This window comes from Bicyclus anynana, chromosome 3 (assembly GCF_947172395.1).
Source record: "Bicyclus anynana chromosome 3, ilBicAnyn1.1, whole genome shotgun sequence".
Classification (NCBI taxonomy): domain Eukaryota; kingdom Metazoa; phylum Arthropoda; class Insecta; order Lepidoptera; family Nymphalidae; genus Bicyclus; species Bicyclus anynana.
This window is the reverse complement of record NC_069085.1, coordinates 6372712-6397071: the sequence shown is the minus strand read 5'-3', so window position 1 is coordinate 6397071 and position 24360 is coordinate 6372712. Positions and strand designations below refer to the sequence as shown.

The window sequence follows — 24360 nt, the reverse complement described above, 5'->3', positions numbered from 1 at the left end:
TTTGACGGCCTCCGTGGCGCAGTGGTATGCGCGGTGGTACAAGACGGAGTACTCCTCATAGTAAAAAAAGTAACTTACTCCACCAACTACTATGTAAAGCTTATGCTACAACAGCAAGTGCACCCTGAATTCTCTGCCTCAGGTAAAACCTTGGTTTGAGACAGAAAATCTAGGTGCAATTCTCAACTTGGATCAATGTACGATTTTGTTTAATAAATTGATTCAGATCTGGTCTGGCGGTAGGCTTTGACCTTGGCTAGTTCCTGCCCCAATAGCAAAGATCTACTCCCACGTGATATGAAATTCTAGTATGAAGCTGCGTAAAAACTGTTAGAAGTATGGGTAAAATAAACACTTACTTCTCCCAAGTGTATCTGCTTCCATCTTTAGACTGCATTGGTACGATTAACAGGCCAATTCACTCTTTGTAAGTTGACATATACAAAATTGAGATTCTATGTAACCAGCGCCGGACCGAGGTAAATTTTAGAATGGAGCGAGATCCAATTATGGCGCCTTTTCTGTTTGCTCCTAACATTAGGGATGTTTGAAAAGTTCGTAGCCTAATTTATATCGGAATGTCATACATTTTTAACCGACTTCAAAAAAAGGAGGAGGTTTCTCAATTCGACCGTTCGATTTCGATTCGATTCAAGCCGTTTAAATCATAAAGATTTTAACTGGATTTTCAGATACGGCTTTAATTAACACAGCACTAACTTGGTACCGCCTTCAAACTGATCAGAAGGTAGCACATACGATGTTATGTTTCGCTTTTAATTTAATGGAAACTTTTGTATGATTTTAAGGTCGGTTGTTCTTTTTTATTATTTTTTTTTTTAAATTACCCTCATGTTAAAGCTACATTATTCAATGTATAGCTATATTAATATAATAAAATTTAATGCCGAACGTGTGGGACGAATGCGAATTCATTCGCATTCATCAGGATAATTTGGGACGAATGCGAATGAATTCGCATTCGTCCCACGCGATCCCGTCAAACAAATCGTGACTAGGTACTTACTCGTATTTTTTAACATGAAAAAAAAATCGAGTATCTTAATCTTAATAATAAACTTAATCACTGCAATGAAGAACTTGAAGAAGAAAGGTTTAGCAAAAAAAACATTTATGAAGTCATGTTAAAAACTGAAGGTGAATTAGGACCTTCGTATATATCGTGAACTTTATTCGGCCTTTGGCCGGTGCAGAATAAAGTTGGCGTTGGCGCGCGTTTTTTGCGCTTGGGTAGAATGCCCAGCCATAGCCACAGTCGAAAGCCTTATTACAAACCCCTGGCCGAAAGCCGCTGTAAAATAAAGTTCGCAGCCGAAGGCCGCGCGTTTTTTGCGCTTGGGTAGAATGCCCAGCCATAGCCACAGTCGAAAGCCCTATTACAAACCCCTGGCCGAAAGCCGGTGTAAAATAAAAGTTCGCAGCCGAAGGCCGCGCGTTTTTTGCGCTTGGGTAGAATGCCCAGCCATAGCCACAGTCGAAAGCCCTATTACAAACCCCCGGCCGAAGGCCGATGAAAAATAAAGTTCGCGGCCGAAGGCCGCACGTTTTTTGCGCTTAGGTAAAATGCCCAGCCATAGCCACAGTCGAAAGTCCTATTACAAACCCCCGGCCGAAGGCCGGTCCGATCTTAATGAAACAAAGCCTATATGTTGCCCTGGACTATGCTTAATCTATTTGTGAAAACCGCATCAAAATCCGTTCAGTAAAACCAGAGAATAGCGCGAACATACAGACAGAAGGACAGACAGACAGACAGACAAGAAAATTAAAAAAAATGCTTTTGTATTCAATTGCTCATTTCTAATTGCCCTAACTTGATTTTAGTTAAATTTGGGAAAAGTACAGACACTCGATTTCTACTCTTTTATTATAGTAAGATATAGATAGATAGATAGATAGATAGATAGATTGACTTTTAGGAAGATAGCTGACACTATTGGTATTTCAACAGAAGGCAAACATCACATAATTGCCTTGGCTTCTTTGAGTTGATCGACTGACAAATTTTCGCAACTGCTTGGAGTTGTTTGAGGCAGATATGGTCATGGTCATTGAGAAGAAAAGTTTTGTTTCATCAGGATAATTTGCGAGTTTCTGCTATGCTTTTAACATACGTGTGAAACGTTTGTTAAAAGCATAGCAGAAATTTATCAGTATAATTTAGAATTATTACCTTACCACCATATTCATATGATCTAGTCTCGTCCTCATCAGACTTTTATCTATTTCCGAAGCTAGAAAAAGCCCTTATCGAGTTCAAAATTTTTATGAAAGTGGTCTATGCATTTTCTAAGAGTTTAAAGAAAAAAAAATAGCTGGTATAGAAATGTTTCTAGGCCAACAAAATAAGTGTATTGATCTCTAAATAAAGTTGAAAAATAAATTAACTAAAACATTATAGCTTTGTAGTTTCCTGGTTTACTTAGGCTACGAACTTACAGAACGCGAAGATTTTGACCATATTCAGACCAATTGAAAATCAGGCACAATACCGTTTCTCGATCACGTAGTGCCCGGGTGCAATCATCACCCTAGCGCCCCCTAGTATCTATAGAACCCGCGCGGCGAGTGGCGCTTGGGCGCCCCTGAGATCGCGGCACCCGGGTGTAACGCACCCCATGCACTACAGGTAAAGACTCTAGCCCACGTAGTGCCCGGGTGCAATCATCACCGTAGCGCCCCCTAGTACCTATAGAACCTGCGCGGCGAGTGGCGCTTGGGCACCCCTGAGATCGCGGCACTCAGGTGTAACGCACCCCCTGCACTATAGGCATAGCTGGGCATTAACTCGTTAATCCGTTAATCGTTAATTAACGAAGTTAACATTTTGATTAACGGATTAACTTTTAAGTTAACTTTTAAAAATGTTAACGGACCCGTTAACTTCCGTTAATGTGCAGAAGTCCGTTAATCGTTAATCCAATGCTTACTATTTACCGCGCGACGTGATTAACAGGTTTAGACAAGTAAGAAATTATGAAAGATTTTTTTTCAAAGAAATCAACAAATTACTATATTTATGTTAAAATTATAGAAAAAATCAACTAAAAACAAATTATGGCATTTTTCCCCAGTGCTCACCTTTATTTTTGCAATGGGGATCTCACACAATGATATAAAAATGCAATATTAACCAGTCATATTAACGGATTAACGATTAACGTTAACTTGCGTTAATTCTTCCGACATGTAACGCTTTAACGTTTAACGAAGCTAACCTTTTTTGTAGCGGACTAACGATTAACGAAGTTAACTATTTGATTAACGGTGCCCAGCTATGACTATAGGTAAAGACTCTCTAGCTCACGTAGCGCCTGGGTGCAATTATCACCCTAGCGCCCTCTATTACCTGTATATACCCGGGTTAAAATCAACGCACTCCCTGCACCATAGGTAAAGAAAGACGCCTCTATTAGAAGTAAATTCGCTCACGTCGCGTTCATCACTTCGCTTTAAATAGACGATCGAAAAGAATTAAATTAATTAAATAATTTTTTTTTCGATCTTGTCTTTACCATTTCGGCGCCCCCTAAGATTTGGCGCCTGGAGCGACCGCTCCGTTCGCCGTATGGACGGTCCGGCCCTGTATGTAACAGTTGTCAACCGGTGAGAGCCGACAACCGTTTATAGATATCATACAGAAGGTAGATAACATTTCTCAGTTGTCTTGTCAGTTTCTCAGTAGTAACTTGACATTGAAAAGTGCAATCGAAAGTGTACACAGGAACATTACAATTAAAATTACTGTACTCTCTAAAGTATATCCAGTAAAAAGCTGATAGACAAGTATACAGCCGTCTTTATTCTATCATCTAACACCATGAATGATCATTGGTCCTCCTTTTACTATATTATAATCTTTTTGTTTTTCTAATAATTGGAGAGCAATCATTAGATTTTTAATGATAATATAATGGGAGAACCAAGTTGTGGAATGCCCTTTCAGAGTCATAAAAAAAGAAAGTTTACAATATTATTGTAATTAAAAATAATAGCATAACATAATTTTAATCATGTTTTACTTTATACAAGAAATGAATATTAAATTAAGTGTTATTATAAAACAAGCTGGATACATCACAAGAGATCACTGCCCCCCTCTCAAAGCTAACACCAAATGCAGCACGGATCCTCCCTGCACTTTGTAATCCTGGGCGGTTTTTTCATCATTCCTGAAAAAATCAAAGTTTATTGCTTTAGAATCATAAAACCCAGTTACATATAGCAAAACAGTTTCTGGATCTGTGTATGACCTGCAAGAATCATCATCAACAACCCATATTCCACATTCAGTCATATCTACTGGGCTATCACAGCTCTCTAAGAAACTATATTATGAACATAACATTTAGAAGTCCACAAAATGTAACAGTTGTAAACACCAGGTTGTAGCCATATTAGCTTCCCAACGCTAAAGCTTTAGCAATACAAGAAACAAGGGTGCTGGGCCTGGACCCTCTATAAGCAGACATACTTATGTGTTTGTATTATAAGCTAATAGTTGTTAATGGTCACAGGAAGTATACTTTATTACTCTAGCACTGTTGCTTTCCACTAAACCATTTAAGTACTTACTAACTAAAGTTTACTATGTATGACCTGTGTTAAAGTCTTAATTCCTTTTACTAAATTTTGATGCTTAATATCTGTGTCAATAAAAATAATAAATAGTTGCAGAGATTAAACAACTTTCAATTCTAAATTAAGGAAATGAAGTTCCTTCTTTTTTCTAACATTGTGACAAGACAATTGCATATTCAGTCAACATTGTATTTATCAATTATGTAAGAACTTTGTTAGTGTGCTATATTTTAACAGACTTCAAATAAGGAGGAAGCTATCAGTTTGTCGGATTCTTTTTTTTACACTTTAAAGTTGTTATGTTTTGCTTTGAAAGCCCATATTAATACATTTCAATAGATAAAATCTATATTGTAATGTAGTTTTTTCATAAAGGGTTGTCTTGATTGATGTCCAAAAAATAAATATCCTTGTATTTTCTTTGTAGGTAGGTAAAACACAATATTGTATTTAATGTTGTCTATACAGAAGCAAACTTGTCACAGTGGTAAATGATATAATGTAAAACTTTTTCACTAATTCTGCTACGAGATTGGAATGTGTAGATATTAAAAACCTGTTGAGTTACATGTATGTACACTGCAGCTATATTCTTTGTGTTGAGAACAGACTCGAAATTTGGTGCATTTTATTAGTCATAATTATTAAGAAGAAATTGTAAGGGACCAAACTAGCTTGTCAAAGTTGACTTTTTTATTAAGTTTTGTAGGACAAATGCTTTATTTTGAGGTTTGATTTAACAAAAAGATAAACTTAACAAGAGAAACAAGTAGGTACGAGAATTTACAATCTTACATTTGTTTCCCTGAAAATATAAGACGTTGTTGCTGTGGGGGAATGCCTTCTTTTTCTTCAACCCGCTCTTTGATCCTTTCCACCTTATCAGTAGGTTCTATGTCTATTTCAATTTCTTTGCCTGTGAGCGTCTGAAAAAAACAAGGTTATAGGGTAAATGGCTTTTAATTTTGTAAATAAATATTCAACTGAAACATGCATCGTCTTACCTTAACCTTAATCAACATCTTTAATAATTGAAAACAGATCTGAGTATAACAAAATATTAGATAGTTTTTTTACGTTAAAAAAGCAAACAATATTAATATTAAACTTCTTTTTTTTGTCTTATTTCAATAAATGGCAGCAGTTAAAAAATGACTCGCCGAACCGAACACCGCCGTCTTTGTATCTCAATGTCATGTCACTGTCAAAATCAGTGACATTGACATTATTATTATAGACAATCAAAAGTACTGCGTTCAAGAAACAAAACTAATTTTCATTCTCCACATATTTTATCAAACGTTCTAATCAATGCTCATTTGCACTTAAATAATGAAGTCACCATCATTTAAAATAGCCACCATAATTATAGTAAGAAGGATACACCATTTATGTCCATAGGATACAACTTTAAAATTTATCATGTCATGACCGTAGACCGTAGAGAAAGAAAGGTCATGAACTCATGACTCATGTAATGTCATCACTATTAATTGTCAACTCAGCTGTCAAGTTTCAACTGTCAAATGGTTGTCAAATCGTGATGGTGTCATTTGTCAAATAATCAAATGTCAATATTTTATGTAAATAATTTTTTTAGTTACGTTTACTTCAAAATCTTTTGATTTGATTTGTTAAACTTAATTAAAATAGAACTATTCTATTGGCACAACGAAACTTAAAATAACATTTTTAAATCATGACTGATGTAGGTGTTATATTTGGGCGTATAGAGAAAATTATCAAAAATGGTATGTGTGTTAGTTATAAATGATTTTACAGACCTAAATACTAAAAGAACACTCATACGAACTTCCTTAGTACAATGTGCAATTGCACAAATACAACTTCTCCCATCAATATAAATAAAAATGAATGTTTGTGGGTATTGAGTTCCTAAGAAAATCTCAAAGATTAGTGTCAAATTACAAGTGCCAATTTGATATGCCTCTTCTGAAAAATATATTCTATATAAAATCAATTAAAGGTATCAATAAGTAATACATTGTCAGTTTATAGTGTCTACTACTGGTTCTGTAGGCTAATAGATAGCTTATTGTAAGTGAAACAACAACTAAATTAAATATGTTATGTTCCAAGCACAGATTAATCAATAATAGGCATGAGATTAATCAACAACAGTGTTGTAGTCGCTCCAAATACAAACTTCAATAAAGAATACATTTTTGAGTCAGTACAACATAAAGCGCATCAGTAATTTTCAATATTATTGAAGAAAATTGGTGTCTTATGTTTTTATATGTCTTAAAAAACTAAAAAAAAAAAGACAGAGTATTTTTTTATTGGTAATTATTGATTTTTATACTAATTTACGTAATTGTTGTTAGTGTTAAATTTTTAAATACAAATTATGAAAAAAGTTTGTATATGCTGATGTCAAGGCATGACATTTGTTTTTTTTAATGGGTAAAAGTTGGTGTTGTTATACCTACTTATCCCTGGGGCTAATTAAGCATGTTACACTGACATCATTACTATCATTGCCTGATAGTGTTCAATACTGAGTCAAACATTAGCCTGCTTACTCACATTAGGACAGTGTGACAGGTCTGAGCTCCAAATCCCCTCTACAAGTAGGGAAGCCTGGCTAAATATCTATGATGATGACTATTATTGTTTTTAAATAAAAAAGCTATTGTTTATTGTTTTAGAGAGCAATAATGTGTTTATGACAGCTATTGCTAATCACATTATAATATCTAAAGACAAAAACACTGATGTACCAGACTCATTTGAACTTTTAAGCACATTTCTGAAGAAAATTATTCAAGAAATAGATGCTTTAGCTGCGGAGATAAAAAAAAACAATGAAGTTCTTCTAAGTGTAAAACATCAGAAAGTTCTGCGCTCATGTTATCAAATAATTGCATCATTTGGCATTGCATCATGTTTGATGCCCGGCTTAGGTATAAGCTTATCAAAGAGATGTGTATCAGGACAATCTATGCCACAAATACATTTATCTGATGAACAGAAATATAAAGTTTTAGTAACAAGCACAGATTTTCTCCATAGAAGTTACAATGTACCAATCCTCAAAAATATTATAGTAACATTTCATTTAATTGATTACTTGGCAGCTTTAATTCAATTAGCATTTGCACCTTTGAAAAAGCCTGGAGTTTATCCTAACTTTACTATGACTCAAGAGTTGTATGATGAACTAAATATAGATAGACAGAAATATGTCCAAATATATGAATATTTAGTCAGTAATTGCTTTCAACCAATGCTCATGAAAGAATTGTTAGTGCTACAAAATGTTGCTGATCAAAGAACTCCTTTGTTTGTTAAGAAAATTATAGCTAAAGAGATGAGTAGACGCCTCATTGCATCAGGTGGCCTATTGAGTCTTATTAGATGCTTTATTGATAGTGAAGATATGGATACAGGACTAGATTGGAAAAAAGTTGATATGATTTGCAAAATAATCTCAACTAAACATGGAAACATGAATGAAAGTGAATATCTATCAAATATAACTGTACAATTGAAACAAATATTTGCAATTAACAATTCAAAATATATTGTAACTGCTATTTCTTGTCTCCTTACTTTACATGAGAAGTACAAAAATGCAGAGCAAGTTAAAAATTTAGTGACTGATGTGTTTCAAACTCTAAATTACGATATTTTGGTGACTAAATCAGGTTTACCTGGTACTATTATTCTGACTCCCCAAGAAATTGATCATAATGTACAAATAATAAATTACTTGATGTCTATGAGTCAGATTGTCATACCACCAGCACTTATTAAATCTAACTTGTACATACTTTTCCTTCTAAGAGCTAATTGTACAAAGAATGAAATGAAACTTAAACTAACGAATATAATTTTGAAACTGTTGGAATTGCATGATAAATCTGAAATATGTGATGTGTTGAAGAAGTTATTATTTGGTCAAAATAAATTGCAAGAAGGTGATGTCCTAATTGAAGAGTTTGAAGCTGGTTTGACAGTAAAATATTGTAATTCACATATGGATAATCAAGAAGATAAAGCAGTTGTAAATTTTGTAGAAATTTTTGATGCTATGGATGTTAATGAACTAATAAGCAATTTTTTTGAAGCCTGTCTACAAATCTTTGTAGAAGTAAACAATGTAAGATGTGTGAAGAACAAAACAGAGACTCTTTTGTCTTTGGAAGATGAATCTGTCTTAATGAATTTTAATGATGAGAAGTACGCACGTATCTTGACTATTTTATCAGAAATATCTACTTCACAAAAAGTAACAAATGTTTTAAAAAATAATCCTTTTATTGTGGTTGATTTTGTTGAGTCCATTTTAATCAATATAAATGATACAACTGATGAATGTAAATCCATTGCATTAATTTTGTTGAATACTGTATTATCTAATACCAATCAGACATATATGTTAAAAGAAAAGCTATATAGTTTTCTTCCAAAATTAGAGAAGATGGCAGGAAGTGGTTCAGAATATATTAAAATTTTATGTAAAGAAACCATGTATTTAATATCAGCAGAGAGTCCTAAAGTTGCAGATACTCCATTTGAAAAGGCTATATCAAATGTATTTGACAATCTTCTGCCTATAAAAGCTCACGGGATCATTGAACTTGGTAAACTTATAGATAAAGCTGATCCCGAAACTATTTCCAAAAGACACTACATATTTTGCCTGCTTCAGGTTAGTATAATTTTTGATATTAAATATTATTGTAAATAAATATCCATCTTACAATAATCAGTATATTAAATTAATTATTATTTTTAGGAACATTTGAAAGATCCAGACTCTTATGTTTACTTATCAACCATAAATTGTATGGCGACACTTGCTACACATTGTACTACTGATGTTTTAAGCGTCTTATGTAAAGAATATTTAAATGTTTCAACTGAGCTTAGTATAGAAAGCAAAGAGAATCAAAACAAAGCTGCTGAATTGAGGATGAAAATTGGAGATATTATTGTTAAAGTTATTAAAAGATTAGGTGAGTAATGTTTATTGATAACACGTTTAAATATTTTAGTTATTAAAGTTTAAAGTTTATGAATGTAAATTAGATTTCTAACGAATTTTTTTTTTTGGTTTTAGGTGAAATGACCATAGTACACAAGAATATATTGTTAAACGCAGTACTAGGCGCTTGTAGAGATGAAGACCCCCTGATAAGAGCCTCAGCCTTATCTAACCTGGCAGAAATATCATTGATCCTGAATTATAAAATAGGGTCAATTATATATGAGGTAATTTTATATTACATAATTAACTGACTAGGATTTTTATATAAATACTGTTACAAATACTGCTCATTGTATTTTTTAGGTTCTGCTCTGTATTTGGAGTATTATTGAAACCGATAAAGCAATTGAATGTCGCAGAGCAGCTGTTATGGTTATAGCAAGTTTGCTTAAAGGATTAGGAAAGGAAACGTTAGTGGAATTAAAAGATAATATACTTCCGATATATAGAACTTTAAACAAACTGTATAAGGATTCAAATGAAGATTCTGTTGTGAGACTTCATGCCCAATTAGCTTTAGAGGAACTTAATGATACAGTAAGTGAATTCTTATTTTGTGAGCTACCAATTCAAAAAGAAATTGTTATGATAAAGGAAAGCAATGATATAGTTTTTAAATAAAACTCAATATCAGTCAAATTAATTCTTTTATTGTATTAATAAGTAAAGCAAATCCACACAAAACTTTGGCATGTCACATTGCAACTAACTAGATAAGGGTTAAATAGGTTTTTTAAAGTATCTCTTACGCTCCCGCTCTTGCTAATAACATTGAAAATTTAATATGTTTGAATAATAATTTTGATAATCCCAAAGCGGTTCAAGATGTTAAAGTCTACACTAATTCCCTCTCGTACCGTAGTATTGGGTGTTTTAAAGTTGCAATGCGGCAAGTACCATATCTATAAATTAACTTAAATTATATAATTATTATAATTTGTGAATTGTGAGATAGCTTATGGCAATAGTGGCGTAGTGAATTAATAATACTGGCCAGATGTAAACACATACATCTGCATAATCTTATTACATTTATAAATAGCGTCAACTTAATGTATTTTTAATAGTTATCTACTACAATATATTTACAAATTCAATACTTAACATTAAAATTATCGGGCCTATTATAGGTTCCCAATGCTACAAAAAATTCTCCGCCCCTTTTTAGTTCAGTCAAAAGCTCATCTAGAATCTAGAATACAAACATCATAGTATGGTATGATATACAAACATGCCAAAATTCGTACAAAGCTCCGTAAGGATCAGTAGTAATGAATGATAGGAATAGCATTATATATATATAATGTGAAAAGTTCTAACCAAGTTCGCAAATATGGATCATTTGGATTTTGCAGTACCCGAGTATCATACAGTTACTTAATCTAAAAAAAGCTCAAAGTACAATAAAACTCGTAGATCATCATCGATTCTGATTCAGGCATCTGAACTATTGTCGCCTTCGCTAGGTTTTTTAACAATTTCATCTTTTTCCGAAAGTGTTATCGAATAAACGGAACTTTTATCGGAAAATCTGTCAATGTTTCTCCTGCTGAAGATACCGCTGCGAGAAAGGGACGAAATCGTAGATACGGACACGTTATCCATGCTTCGACTAGCTTGTGGTACCATTTTCCATATAAGAAGAGCCACACCTCCGAATGCAGCTACAACTAGGAACATGACAAGGGTTATCTCTCCAACCATACCTGAAAGAAAAGATTTTTTTTTTAATTTTTTATTCGTTTGAAAACGCAAATATTTTTACCCTCTCAGTAACTTACTTTGTTGGCTTTCCTCCTTTCTGGCTTCAAGCCGCGCCGGTTGAAGACTATTATCAGTTAATTCATTATCATCATATGGTTCCACGATCCCATGGGATTTCGTCTCAACTAAAACATCGCCAGGATTAGCTTTCGGCAGATTGATTCCAGCTCGAACCGTAAGGGTTTCCGGTTTATATGTGCAAAGCACTAAAAATCTGAAACAGTTTTAATAATTAATCTATTGACGTTGTTTTACTAAAAAGCTTTGAAGTTGTACCGTATCAATCTACATTTTTTAAGGCGTTGGAAAATGTAATTCCTATTATAAGAATTTGAAAAGAAAAATCTTTCTATCGTAGCATACAGTTCCCGATCAATATAGCAATAACCCATTAATAAATTGCAAGTATCTTCGAAGCGAAAGGCCTTGACCAATAAATCATGGCAGCAGAAGCTTGAAAGTGAAAATGTTTTGCACTTTTTGTTCGATATGTGACTCACCGGCGTGTGCTGTGTGTAAGTATTGGCAAGTTCTCTTGAACGATCACGTAAGTGGCTACTGTAGTATCATTGACCTCAGAACCGCATTCGTCGTGATGTATTCTCAAGATATATGCGTCTTGGGCACTGTTCGGGTTGCCTTGGATTGAACATCTTTCCGGACCACCATCCGCTGCTTCGACAGCTATTCGACCACCGAAATATGGGCCAGTCGATACTTCGACTTCGCTAGCGTGAGGCAGACATTGTGTAGCTCGCGCAGAAACTGAAATTAAGTTATTTTAACATCTTTAGGTAAATATATTATTTGATAACTAGCGGACGCCCGCGACTTCGTCCGCGTGAAAGTCGTTGTAAACTTTCAACTACCCCTACCCTACCACTACCCTACCCCTACCCTACCCTACCCCTGCCATACTCCTACCGTACACTACCCCTATCCTACCCTACCCCTACCCTACCCTACCCCTACCCTACCATACCCCTACCCTACACTACCCCTACCCTACCCTACCCTACCCTACCCCTACCCTACTCATTAAGGCTGCACTTCTTTATTTATTCCCCCCGCCGCGAGTCGCGTCGAGCGCGACAACCGTTCCACAAATTATAATATAGCATGAATTAGTATGCACGCGCTATGGCTTAGCGTATTTCTTGTATAACTTTGGTGTTTCTTTACCGATTTTTATGATTCTTTTTTTATTGAATAGGTAATAATGTTAACTTTTTTAGTTAGGGATGAGTGATGAGTGTTATAAACATAAGAGTAGACTAATTTAATTAGAAAGCTCCGAACTGCTAAGCTATCGGGAGTTACACGTGCTATTGTAAGTCAACCATAAAAGATAGACATATATATGCTGTTGTGTTTTTATAGATAATTTTAAGGAGAACATTTCCGTGATACATGATTTCTATGTAGCTTTAACCATTAAGGCTGTACACGCGACGGAAGCTTAAAAAATTGAGTAACTTCTCCCGTGTTCTCAACATTTCTCTTCACTGCTCTGCTCCTATTGATCGTAGCGTAATGAAAAGTATACTATAACCTGCCCAGGAGTATGTAGAATAATTGTACCAAGTTTCGTTAAAATCCGTCCAGTAGTTTTTGTTTCTATAAAGAACATACAGACAGACAGACAGACAGACAGACAAAAATTTTACTGATTGCATTTTTAGCATCAGTATCGATCACTAATCACCCCCTGATAGTTATTTTGGAAATATATTTCATGTACAGAATTGACCTCTCTACAGATTTATTATAAGTATAGATAATTTTTTTTTTATTTTTTTATTCTTTACAAGTTATCCCTTGACTACAATCTCACCTGATGGTAAGTGATGATGCAGTCTAAGATAGAAGCGGGCTAACTTGTTAGGAGGAGGATGAAAATCCACACCCCTTTCGGTTTCTACACGGCATCGTACCGGAACGCTAAATCGCTTGGCGGTACGTCTTTGCCGGTAGGGTGGTAACTAGCCACGGCCAAAGCCTCCCACCAGCCAGACCTGGACAAATTAAGAAAATCTCAATCTGCCCAGCCGGGGATCGAACCCAGGACCTCCGTTTTGTAAATCCACCGCGCAAACCACTGCGCCACGGAGGCCGTCATTGAAAATGCAACCTAATTGAACTGTACGATAAATAGGTACATGCTATTTGGGGTAGTGAGTAAACACCTATCTGGTAGGGTTTTAAGGTTCTCAATTGTGCTATCAAAAAATCTTCTAAATTTATTTTGGGCTTATACCTACTTCAGTGCCACACGGAGAAATGTTTAGTTTATCCTTTTAAAATATCTTTCAAATTATGCTTCCTACTCTTATTTACCAGTTACCACCTACCAATTTGCGTTTTAAATAATATGTAGGTACCTTTAGATAATCACCTACATAATTATTTTAAAAAACCTAATATTTCCTAAGACTCATTTTAATTCTAACCATGATGTTACTGCGTGTTGCCAAATCGGAGGGAAACCGAATTTCTTTGTGCATAGAATTTACGCAAAGAGAAATTTTGTCTTTCTACTATTTCGTCGCGCGGTGCCTAGCTCTATTAAGCCAATGGAAGACATCATACTGATTCATGAGATTTGCATAATTAAAATACATTATGTTGAACTAGACCTATTTCTAGCTTAGGTAAATTGAAGAAGAAAAACAATTAGGTACAATTTCGTTATAAAATAAAAAGAATATGTATTATTACTGTTATCGCCGCGTTGGCCGCTTTTAAAACATGTTTTTAATTAATAGTGTAGGAAATAGTAGTCTGTGACGGATATGACGTCACTCGATCTCGTGTTGGCTTCAGTGTGCTCGTGGCGTTCGAGCTGTCCACATCTCTTATTGTGTAATTCTTTATGGGTTACTTGGGATAGGCGGGGAGAGTGACTTGAGTGGAAAAGGGGAGTGTTTGATATCAGTCAAAGGATCCTTTAACCCTACACACATCGTTCACAAGTGCGTGACTCCACTCAAGGTCATTCTCTGCCATTCTAGGGTCTTATTTTGGTTACAGGTTGATTTGTTAATTAAGTTGTCCTGACAAGCGTTCTGAATCATAACGTTTATTCGACATTAGTTTTCATATATTTGTAATCATTTTTGAGTCCTATTATGTTACTTACATCCTTTTGTGGGTACAATGATAATTTTCGATCCAATAGAATGCGGGTCTGCCAAGTCTCTCGCATCCCGTCTTACTGGCCTCACTTCGAAGGAGTAGGTGGTGGCCATTCGCAAGCCGCTGATATAAGACGTATAGGTGCGACCGCGCTTGGCACTTGGGACGACCGCCTTGGCTGTAGTTGTCTCCATCACCATCTTCGCAGACCTGTCTTCCTCAATATTATCCACTACCTGAAAAGTATTTGTTTGTTTACTTTTTTTTTTTAGAAGTTCGCCAATCTACAATCTCACCTAATGGTAAATGATGACGAAATCTAAGATGAAAGTGAGCTATCTTGTCTTCCTTAATATTATCCACTACCTAAAAATATTTGTTTGTTCACATTATTTTTTCTTTACAAGTTCGCCAATCTACAATCTCACCTAATGGTAAGTGATGATGGAAATAAGCTATCTTGTTAGGAGTAGGATGAAAATCTGCACCCTTTTTGGTTTCTACACGACATCGTACCAGAACGCTAAATCGCTTGGTGGAAGCCTCTTACCAGCCATACCTGGACCAATTACGAAAACCTGGCCCAGTCGGGGATCGAACCCAGGACCTCCGTCTTGTATAGGTATACCACTGCGGCACAAATTCCGTCAGAGTAAAAAATTCAACCAAAAACAATTTAAAAGCCTCAATAGCTCAACGGTAAAGGCCGGACACAACACCGCGATCATGGGTTTTGAAGTCTTAACTTTAAAGCACTGACTTTCATTCAAAATTCCCCTCTCCTTATTGTTGTTGTTGTAATTTCTAATACTAAAGCTAAATCTTCCTACCCATTTTAATGGCAATTATAATTGAAATAAAATATAGCAGAAAAAAATAATATGCCGGGTTAGCTAGTTTACCTACCTACCTGTTATTTCGCTAATATTCTTCTCATCAAAAAAATCGAAACAGTCCTTTTTTTTTATTCTTTACAAGTTAGCCCTTGACTACAATCACACCTGATGGTAAGTGATGATGCAGTCTAAGATGGAAGCGGGCTAACTTGTTAGGAGGAGGATGAAAATCCACACCCCTTTCGGTTTCTACACGACATCGTACCGGAACGCTAAATCGCTTGGCGGTACATCTTTGTCGGTAGGGTGGTAACTAGCCACGGCCGAAGCCTCACTCACACCAGCCAGACCTGGACCAATTAAGAAAACCTCAATCGGCCCAGCCGGGGATCGAACCCAGGACCTCCGTCTTGTAAATCCACCACGCATACCACTGCGCCACGGAGGCATTTAAAAAGTCCGCCTGAAAGTACTTGCGGACTCTTTAGATTTATTTGATAAGAAGTATATATTAACCCAACGTACCTATACTCACTAGCACCTATATAAATTACGAATATTTATTGTATTACTCGTATCAGAGTTGAATAAAACATCAGCAAAATAAACCGATGCGCTTCCGCAAGCAGGTCGTACGACACGGTCACGGTGTGCGCGCGGCTATTATCCGCCGCTCGACAGTTGCTGGCGACTCTACCTACTCGTACCAGCGTTACCAGAGCATTCCCAACTGTGCGACCTTTTGTACTTACACACCATGAAGCGTGGTGATGATGGTTGGTTTTAACCATGACTAGCATTTATTTATCTCTTTTTATAGTAGGTAATCATTGACAGACGAACAAAGCAGATGGCTAACCACCAAAACTATCGCCTATTGCGTAAAGCAGAAGTTGCGCCTACTAAGACGTCCTATAATGTGCCGTGCTGTGCCTATCTGAGACGTAGATATGTATAAAACCTATGGAGGATGAAACAGCCCAACAAAATACAGACAGTCGAAAATGTTCCTGAAGTCATTCGACAAGAAGAAAACAAAACAACTACTGTTATATAACAGAACCAATATAGTAGTGATAGTATGCATGACAACTGGACATTGTGTGCTCAATGAAAATCTTAGAAGATCCATCATGTCCAGGTTGTGGTGAATAGCAGACCAGCTATCACTTTATAGCTGAGTGTCCTACGTTCGCGCTGTTAAGATGGGAGTTACTAGGTAAGGATACATTAAATGAAGCAAACTTGGCGAATCTCACCATATACAACGTGTCCCAAAATTCAACGATAAGCGGGCGCCAAAAGATTGACCTGCTCATGAGCACTTAAGGAAAAATAATAAAAAAAATATACCTAAATTTTTTTTTTAGTTACAAAATAAATTTTAAAATTCTTTGAAAATTTACACCTTGTATGATATTTTGAACTACCGCAGCTACAATTTCTTAAATATGCTTAAGTTTTTTTTTGTATCGGAACCTAAGTAGTACTACTATTCACCACAACTCTTAAAAACACCACAATGCCCGCAGTTTTTACACAAAAAAATATCAAAATATTTTTTTTCCCTCAAATTTTTAAAGATTTTTACTTTCAGTCTACTTTGACTCATGGTCTTGCAAAAAAAAGTATGAACACCGCTATGGCAAGTTATTTTCAAAGTTGACGCAACTAATCAAGATTTCAAAATAGTATAATACCCTAGGATAACTAGTCGCAAAAAAAAAATATGCGTACCATTTGTAAACAAGAACTAAATTTCTAAAATGTTTTTGCTCCTAGAAATCACTTTTACTTTATGCACAAAATGATGTGAGTCATACGTTGCAATTTCCTAGAATTTTAATGGAACGAACGATAACATTTAAAAATAAGAGAGAGAGAGAGAGAGAAAGATAGCGATAAGTATACGTTAGAGAGGGATAGACAGATGTTCTTTGTTGAATGACAATGATGCAGGTAAAGAAAATCCTGTTCCCAGCAAGTCAGTACGCTCTGCTCCTTTGTTTACTGCGCAACTTTCCGTATTCAATTGACGTGGCTCTCGTACTAACGACTTTTGGCTTTGCATTTTGGACTGGACTTAAGTGATCTGCAAACTGAACTGACCTGGCATTATTTTGGACTGTGCCTGTGTTTTGTGAATTGGACTTTTGGTGTATTTTGGACTGTTTAGCGTTATCATGCCGCAACCATACACGCCGATGGAATACGCTAACATGCATCTCATTTATGGAGAATGTCGGTGCAATGCTAACGCTGCTAGCAGATTGTATCGAGAAAGGTACCCAAACGCTCAAAGATATCCAGATTATCGGGTATTTATGAATGTGCATCAAGCGTTTTCGGAGGGTCGTTTGCCGTCAGCTAGAAGAAACGCTGGAAGACCTAGATCGGAATGCGATGAAGAAGTTCTCAATGAAATAAACATTGATTCAACTACCTCAGTGCGTGCCATAGAAGCAGCTACGGGAATCCCAAAAAGTTCAGCACATCGAATACTAAAACGTCATCGGCTACACCCATATCATTACAGACGTGTACAAACGTTACTATCACGGGACTATCCACTGCGGATCGCATTTTGCCGAGTGATGCTTCAAAAGCATCGGGAAGATCCTCAGTTCTTGGATAAAGTACTATGGTCGGATGAAACAACCTGCAAGAAAGATGGCTATTTAAATCTTCACAACCTACACAGCTGGAGCAATGAGAATCCGCACCTGATGAGAGAAGACAAATCCCAATATCAATTTAAGGTCAACTTATGGACGGGCATTTTAAATGGAAAAGTGATTGGGCCTTTTGAATTACAAGGAAACTTAGATGGGGACAGTTATTTGAACTTTTTACAAAATGATTTGCAAGAATTACTAGAAGACGTCCCCCTAAGCGACCTTCAAAATATGTGGTATCAAAATGATGGTTGCCCAGCTCACTACGCTCGTCCTGTGAGACAATACCTAGACCACGAGTATCCGGGGCGTTGGATCGGGCGACTTGGTCCTATCCTATGGCCACCCCGATCACCCGACCTAAACCCCCTGGATTTCTTTTATTGGGGTTGTCTCAAAGACAGGATCTACGCAAAACCGATTACGACATTGGACGAGCTTCGGCAAAAAATCACTCAGGCTGCGGCACATATCAATGCTAGAAGATATGCGCGAAAAATAAAACGGTCGTTTTTAAGGCGATGTCGTGCCTGTATTAATGCCGGTGGAAAACAATTCGAACATTTACTTTAATGTTGTGTAATTAAAATAACAAACACATTTTTGGAACATAGTAAAATTTATTACTAACAACAAGAACAATTAAGAAATTTGGTTCTTGTTTACAAATGGTACGCATATTTTTTTTTGTGACTAGTTATCCTAGGGTATTATACTATTTTGAAATCTTGATTAGTTGCGTCAACTTTGAAAATAACTTGCCATAGCGGTGTTCATACTTTTTTTTGCAAGACCATGAGTCAAAGTAGACTGAAAGTAAAAATCTTTAAAAATTTGAGGGAAAAAAAATATTTTGATTTTTTTTTGTGTAAAAACTGCGGGCATTGTGGTGTTTTTAAGAGTTGTGGTGAATAGTAGTACTACTTAGGTTCCGATACAAAAAAAATCTTAAGCATATTTAAGAAATTGTAGCTGCGGTAGTTCAAAATATCATACAAGGTGTTAATTTTCAAAGAATTTTAAAATTTATTTTGTAACTAAAAAAAAAATTTAGGTATATTTTTTTTATTATTTTTCCTTAAGTGCTCATGAGCAGGTCAATCTTTTGGCGCCCGCTTATCGTTGAATTTTGGGACACGTTGTATATTGTTAGGTTCACGAAGGTTACGTGAAGGTTTGAGAGGGAGGGGGTGGACCCACTGTCGTCGTCGAGACACCAGTGAAACTGTATCCTATACCACGAGAATTGTATTGTAACACCCTACTTATCTACTTCCCTGGACGAACTCTATCACGAAAAGCTCTATCTATATTAGATGTTTTATATACAGTGACTAATCTGTAAAAAGACCCATTTTTCCGTTTTCCATGAACCCGACGAATCTAAGCGTCAAAATAAACCAGACACTACAAAAATTCTCCATTCGTAAACGGTTTACTGACGAGTTTTCGTTTCACTCAGAGACGACCATCCTCGAAAGATATTCTGTTAAATTGCGATGTAACATAAGCTGAATAAAACTCTCAAGATCTACGATTCCCAAGATAATTATAGACGTCGGTCATTTCGGATTTCTTTGGATTTAACATCTGTCCGGACCACTAGCCGACAGCTATTTGACCACTGAAATATGGGGCAATTTTAGTAAAGAAATGAATTGATTATGTATCTCAGTAGTTGAACAAATACTTACTTTAGTTCTACATCGGTATTGGCCCCAGGCTTGCAACTCGCAGTAGTGAATCTGAAAAGCCAGCAGCTTCCTTGGATCAGATTCTTCACTCTTGCCGTACTCCCACCGCAGCCGTACATCGCGGAAATCTGGCTCGCCAATAAGGTGTAATACTTCTGTAAAGAAAATTGATTCAATTGAAGCATCTAAATTACATACAAGGTAATTAGGCTATGTTATGCAACAGAGTGCATCATTGGTGCAAGTGATTAGTTATGGAATTCTTTTTATCAGTTTTTCATTAGACCAAGAAATTTTCAGTAGCAATCCGGAGATAAAAAGTTAGTGGTGCTACACCACCATGACTCGAAAACATAGTGGAATTAGTTATGGAGATGCATCGCACCGAATTCACCAACTTTGTCTGTCGTTTTTTTGAGGGGGACGAGGTAAACTCACACGTCGAAAACTGACATTTTAGGGAGTTCTTTACACGGCGAAAACGATTACAACAATAAAACATCGATTCTATAGAAACGGTTTTTAGAAACCTTGTACTTTGACAGAGGGGTAACGTCTCGCGAGGCATAGGCATTAGTCTGAGTTCAGTCCCCGTAATTAGTATTCTTATAGCGTTACTGTTTCAAAAATTGTTATCAGCTGAAGCTCATAAACCCCAATTGGAGCAGCGTGGGGGTTCCTAATCGAAAGAACCTACAAGAAGACGTGCCCGGTAGAGAGTCATTAAAGAACATCGATTTAGTAAAAAAAAAAAAAGAAATGCCGTGAGTGAAAACGCACTTATTCCGTACTCATTTACAACTAAGTGAAAAATCTTGTCATCTACAGACACCGTTACGCTATCAGCACTTTATTCTCCAAGTCAATTTCTGTAATTGCTTTCCTTAGACCCGAGACGGTCGGATACCTCGGCGACGCAGCGATCCGCGTACCCTATTAACCCAATGACTTGCTCACTGGGTTGTCCATCAATGAGCAAGTAACTTGACCGATGTAATGATATAGCTCTCGGTTACAAAAACACAGAAATAACTTATCATACATAGGAGAAAATGAGAAATCGATTAAAGCAAAAGTGATGGTAATAATGTCAATGCATAGATATGTAGTCCAAGTCCTTCTTATACCGACGAATATGATCTATGTATACTTATTATATATGAATATGAATCTTAAATAAAATTGTCGTAGTCTTAGAAAATGGAAAAAATTTGACGTGCTCTCGAGCTTGATCCTAAAATGCACTGCCCTGGAGAGACATTACAAACTTGCGTCGTGTAGTGCATACCATAGTTGAATACCCTATGTACGCCACAGAGTAGTAGGCATCGGCCGTGGCCAGTTACCCTACCGGCAAAGACGTACCGCCATACATAGCGTTCCGGTATGATGCCGCGTAGGTACAATAAACTTCTTCCATTTTAGACTGCTTAGTCATTTAAATTATATTGTGAGATTGCAATCAAGGGCTAAATTATCATTGAACAAAAAACATCAATTTCAAGGTATGTGCCTACCCTTTTAGATAAATCAGAACCCTATGGTATGGTTAATTTATTTATACATTATATTAATTGTATTATTGATATTATTAACAAAACACTACAATATTACCACACTTCCGACTTTTAAATATCACGTGTCAAACGGTGAAGGAAAACATCATGAGGAAACCTGCATAGCAGAGAATTTTAACCCCTCTCATTCTGATAGGAGACTCTAGCTCAGCAGTGAGAAGAATTTGGATTGATAATGAATACGGTCATATACCTAGCCCACTCTGAAAACGAAGCAACTACGCAGCTATCCTATACGCTTTTGTATTGCGATATTGGGATATGTTTTTGTATTTGTACCAGTATACAAATATATATCCCAATGGGATTGTAATATCCAGTGCAACAACCCCTCCCCCCCTTATTCTTAAGTTATTATCTCGATTGAACTGACCGTCAACGTCAATTTAAAATGTGCGGACTATAAAAAGCTTTGAATTTGATAAAAAGTTTTATAGTGTGCTCGTTTTTTTATCGATCATCTCTGCCCCCCTGAACGGGATGCCCTATATATTTATAGAAGGGCTTATCGCCTTCAGAGCTTTAACTAAAATTTAGACGCCTATAAGAAAGTTACTACAATATCCTCTAAAATATTTTTAAATTTACGTAAACTACCGTTCTATTACTAAGCATTTAAATTGACTATTGATAGGAGAGAAATGTAGGTATTTTTTATTTATTTTATTTAATACACTTTATTTGTACACCACAAAAATAAAAGAAAACAAGCAAAACAGAAACACAAGAAAAAGTAGAATACAAAAGGCGGCCTTATCGCTTAGTAGCGATCTCTTCCAGGCAACCTTAGGCTTAGGAACTTATTAGGACAACTGTAGGTGGTGTGTACGTAATAATATTGTACATATACATACATACAAATAACTACACACTAATACATAAACCATAATACACAAATTATATAATAATTATAAATATCATAAAATAAACTAATATATAAATATATCATTATGTCGTATGATAAATATTCTAATAAAATAAAATATGTAACTAGTGACTAAGATAATATGTCTTAACGGATTTTTTAAACATGTCAAGGGATTTGGATTTCCGAATGTCGACTGGGAGTGCATTCCATAGCTTAATAGCACGAACAACAAATGAACACTTATAAAATTTACTCCTATGGAAAGGCATACACAGAGTAAGAGCACGACATGTTCTTAGCTCTGATTGCACTCCCAGAAATGTGAATTTCTCCTTAAGATAAGGAGGATATTTTGGATTAAAGAGCACACAGTACAGAAGAGAAAGTACATGCAGATCCCGGCGACGGCGAATAGGAAGCCACTTGAGTTTCTGACGAAATTCAGATATATGGTCATATTTGCGAAGGCTAAATATAAACCGAATTGCAACATTTTGAAGTCGCTCAAGTTTATTAAGATAGTCCTCAGTCAAACTGGGATAGCTTGCGTCCGCATAATCGAGAACAGAGAGTAGGAGAGAATTTGCTAACATAACTTTGGTAGGAATTGGAAGAAGAGAACGTAGGCGTCGTAACGAACTCAACGTCGCAAACGTCCTCCTACTCAACTCCTTGATATGCATGCACCACGATAATTCCTTGTCCATAACAACTCCAAGGTTTTTAACCGAATCACAATACGGTATCATGACACCGTTGTAAATAATAGGTGGTACGTCGCCCCAAACAACTCTTGAGATTAGACTAGGACTGCCAATAATAATTGTTTTTGATTTAATAGGGTTAACCTTAAGCCCATACTGTTTGCTCCATACTGAAATTGCATTTAGATCTTTATTAATAGCAGACACAGCAGAGCCAAGGTTCTCAAGAGTTGACGAGCGATATATTTGCACATCATCTGCATACATATGGTAGAGAGAAGTGAAACATTGAGTGATAGAATTAATGAATATGGAAAAGAGTAAAGGAGATAACACGCCACCCTGAGGTACCCCGGCCGAAACATCGCACCAAGATGAGAAAGAATCGTGAACGCGAATACGCTGTTTACGGCCATTGAGGTAACTCCGAAACCAGTCAACCACCGATGGAGATATGTTAAGAGAGCATAATAAACCCAACAAAATGTCATAGTCAACAGTGTTAAAAGCATTACTAAAATCTAGCAGAACTAAGACTGTGAGTTGTCTATTATCCATCGCCCAGCGGATATCATCAGTAACTTTTGCTAAAGCTGTGACCGTACTATGACCAGGGCGAAAACCGGATTGAAAGGGACTTAGAATGGAATGCTTGCTAAGAAAAAGACTCAACTGTCGGAAAACCAATTTTTCAAGGACTTTTGACAGAAAAGGCAAAATTGAAATAGGTCGAAAGTCTGAGAAGGAATTAGGGGTAATTTTTTTAGGTAATGGAATAATTTGAGCACTCTTCCATGCCTCAGGAAATTTACTGGAGTGGATGGAATAATTTAGGATATGGGTAAGAACTGGGATAACAATATCAATGATGGGAATGATCATATTACGGCTCACGTCATCAGAACCGACAGCATTTGAGACGATCGATAAAATACTCTTCTTAACATCACATTCAGTGAAAGACTCAAAGAAAAAGGGTAAATGATTAGGAGTTGAAGCAGAAGAAAGAATGTTAAGTGTACGTTCTTTATCAATACTATCAATCGTATCGGAAGTAGCAAAATGTTTATTCAGATGTTCGATATCAATATTGATAGGATTATTAGGGGAAGATTTACCAACTCCAAGAGATTCTAGAAATTTCCAAGTTTTGGCAGAATTGCCATTTTCTACTGATTTAAAAATGTGGCGTCGTTGTGCATCTCTACATAATGTATTACAGCGATTCCGAGCCTTATGGTATTGCTATCTAGTTGGTCCGTTAAACGACACCTGCAGGCGTAAACGCAATCGCAGCCCTCGAAACGGTATTCTTCCCAGATACATAGTAATAGCACACGCCATGGTACCTAATGAGAAAATTATCTATGTGGGGCGGTAAAGTGTTACGTTTTGAGCATTATTTTCTTCTTATATGTAAGTAGAATATAAAGAAAATCATGATTTTTATCTGGGAAAAGGCGTAGGTGCTTTTCTACGTAGTGTGTA

The 24360-nt window shown here is 36.1% G+C and overlaps 3 protein-coding genes across 3 annotated transcripts in view; 1 reads left to right on the top strand and 2 right to left on the bottom strand.

Moving 5' to 3' along the window:
- Nucleotides 1–3985: 3985 nt before the first annotated feature.
- On the bottom strand, nucleotides 3986–5803 carry LOC112056758 (NEDD8). Its single transcript, XM_024097232.2, has 3 exons — nucleotides 5607–5803; nucleotides 5398–5528; nucleotides 3986–4193 (listed from the first exon to the last, which is right to left on the bottom strand). Exons 1-3 carry the CDS (start codon nucleotides 5622–5624, stop codon nucleotides 4109–4111), a joined length of 234 nt encoding a protein of 77 aa, XP_023953000.1. The 5' UTR covers nucleotides 5625–5803; the 3' UTR covers nucleotides 3986–4108.
- A 390-nt stretch (nucleotides 5804–6193) lies between these two features.
- On the top strand, nucleotides 6194–10258 carry LOC112056755 (transport and Golgi organization protein 6). The gene is made up of 5 exons (XM_024097229.2): nucleotides 6194–6353; nucleotides 7275–9280; nucleotides 9368–9587; nucleotides 9692–9843; nucleotides 9923–10258. Exons 1-5 carry the CDS (start codon nucleotides 6302–6304, stop codon nucleotides 10238–10240), a joined length of 2748 nt encoding a protein of 915 aa, XP_023952997.2. The 5' UTR covers nucleotides 6194–6301; the 3' UTR covers nucleotides 10241–10258.
- LOC112056756 (uncharacterized) overlaps nucleotides 10250–24360 on the bottom strand; it is a 30919-nt gene continuing 16808 nt past the window's right edge. Inside the window, exons 2-6 of the mRNA XM_052891129.1 lie at nucleotides 19724–19878; nucleotides 14523–14754; nucleotides 11884–12148; nucleotides 11401–11597; nucleotides 10250–11325 (exon numbers count right to left, since the gene is read on the bottom strand). Of these exons, the coding sequence (XP_052747089.1) occupies nucleotides 11054–11325; nucleotides 11401–11597; nucleotides 11884–12148; nucleotides 14523–14754; nucleotides 19724–19878 (1121 nt within the window). The 3' untranslated portion in view covers nucleotides 10250–11053. The remainder of the gene's footprint in view (nucleotides 11326–11400; nucleotides 11598–11883; nucleotides 12149–14522; nucleotides 14755–19723; nucleotides 19879–24360) is intronic.